Genomic DNA, 2057 nt, shown 5'->3' with positions numbered 1-2057 from the left:
AACCGGGATAAAAGGCCTCTCAGAGTCTTTTTTTCCCACTAGCCTTTGCAACCGGGATAAAAGGTCCTGGTTGGTGAGGCCCCCACCAGTGACCGAGTTTTAGTCCCGGTTGGTGAACCTTTTGTCCCGGGCCAACTTTAAACCGGGACAAAAGGGGGCGCATGGAAAGCCAATTCTCTACTGGTGTGTATACACATGTACTGATGCACATACATGCACATTGGTATTAAACGGCTACAACTACAATAAGTCTCGGCAAGAACAAAGTTGAAATCGAAAATGGCGCCAACGACATTGGTATTACTCGGGCTCCTGTGCCTCAGCGCTGTCCTAACATGCAGCGGCGGCACCGCTAGCGCCACAGGAATCCGCATGAAGCTCACCCACGTCGACGCCAAGGGGAGCTACACCACGGAGGAGCGCGTGCAGCGTGCCGTCGCTGTCACCCAGCAGCGCCTGGCTTCCATGCGTGCAAGCGGCGGCGGCGGCGTGAGTGCGCCCGTGCACTGGGCCACCCGGCAGTACATCGCGGAGTACCTGATCGGCGACCCGCCGCAGCGCGTGGAGGCACTCATCGACACCGGCAGCGACCTCATCTGGACGCAGTCCACGGCATGCCTCCGGAAGTCATGCGAGCGGCAGGACCTGCCCTACTTCAACGCATCGGCCTCCGGCAGCTTCGCGCCCGTGCCGTGCAGGGACAGGGCTTGCGCGGCCAACAGCGTGCACTTCTGCGCCCTGGACGGCAGCTGCACGTTCCGGGTCTTATACGGCGCCGGCAGCGTCATCGGCTTCCTCAGCACCGACGCCTTTGCGTTCCAGTCCGGCGTGGCGACGCTCGCCTTCGGGTGCGTGAGCTTCACGCGGCTCACGCAGGGGGCGCTCCGCGGCGCGTCGGGCCTTATCGGGCTCGGCCGCGGACGCCTGTCGCTTGTCTCCCAGACGGGCGCCACCAAGTTCTCCTACTGCCTCACGCCCTACTTCCACAACAACGGCGCGTCGAGCCTCCTGTTCGTCGGCGCCGCGGCGAGCCTGAGCGGCGGCGGCGGCCCCGTGACGTCCATGCCGTTCGCGGAGAACCCCAAGGACTACCCCTACAGCCTGTTCTACTACCTCCCTCTGGTGGGGATCACAGTCGGCAAGACCAAGCTGCCCATCCAGAGCTCGGTGTTCGATCTCCGGCGCCTTGACCAGGGGTTCTGGGCGGGCGGGGTCATCATCGACTCCGGCAGCCCCTTCACCTCGCTCGTCGAAGACGCGTACAAGCCGCTAACCGACGAGCTTGCTCGGCAGCTGAACGGCAGCCTCGTGCCACCTCCGGGGGGAGATGGCGGTGGGATGGCGCTGTGTGTGGCACGGGGCGACTTGGACAGCTTTGTGCCGACGCTCGTGTTCCACTTCAGCGGCGGCGCGGACATGGCCCTGCCTCCGGAGAACTACTGGGCGCCAATAGACAAGTCGACGGCCTGCATGGCTATCATGGAAGCGTTCGATATAAGCATTATCGGCAACTTCCAGCAGCAGAACATGCACCTCCTCTTCGACATCGGCAAGGGCCAGCTCTCCTTCCAGACGGCCAACTGCAGCACACTCTGATCAGCAAGTGACTATGATATTCCAAGATATAAACGCATCATCAATGAAATAATTAAGATCAACCGATCTATCTTTATACTCCTCAAAATTTGGTTTACACATGGGGGACCAAACATCAGTTTACAATTTACGCTATTATTATATCCTCGCAACCACTGTATGCTAAAAATATTTCGGGGCACAAGCACAATAGTCTTTATAACACTAATGTGGTAAGAGATTACAATTGGTTCTTGGTTCCCTCCTGTCCTAGCACCTTAATGATGTTTTTCGCCGAAGCCTATTGTGTGCGGTCCTTGCTAATAGACTAATAGCTATGCTCCTAGCAGTACTTAACCAGTTCCACCTTGTGGGAAAAAAAACGGTTCCACCTGCCTCGGTTTGTTTGGAACCCAATTCTCAAGGCTTCGCCTTGATCCCATATAGGTTTTCTCAGTCTTCTTGTGGAAGTGAAAATTCAC

The 2057-nt window shown here is 57.8% G+C and overlaps 1 protein-coding gene across 1 annotated transcript; it reads left to right on the top strand.

Moving 5' to 3' along the window:
* The first annotated feature begins 190 nt into the window (after positions 1-190).
* On the top strand, positions 191-1824 carry LOC101758692 (aspartic proteinase nepenthesin-1). Its single transcript, XM_004953049.4, has one exon. The coding sequence runs from the start codon at positions 280-282 to the stop codon at positions 1594-1596; it is 1317 nt and encodes a 438-aa protein (XP_004953106.1). The 5' UTR covers positions 191-279; the 3' UTR covers positions 1597-1824.
* The last annotated feature ends 233 nt before the right edge of the window (positions 1825-2057 follow it).

The sequence above is a fragment of the Setaria italica genome, chromosome I, assembly GCF_000263155.2.
Source record: "Setaria italica strain Yugu1 chromosome I, Setaria_italica_v2.0, whole genome shotgun sequence".
In the NCBI taxonomy this organism is placed as follows: Eukaryota; Viridiplantae; Streptophyta; class Magnoliopsida; order Poales; family Poaceae; genus Setaria; species Setaria italica.
The sequence above is the reverse complement of the archived record's forward strand: the minus strand, read 5'-3'. Positions and strand labels throughout refer to the sequence as shown.

What these genes read in the sequence shown, in the direction of transcription:
- LOC101758692 (XM_004953049.4), top strand. Translation starts at nt 280, where the DNA reads ATGGCGCCAACGACATTGGTATTACTCGGGCTCCTGTGCCTCAGCGCT.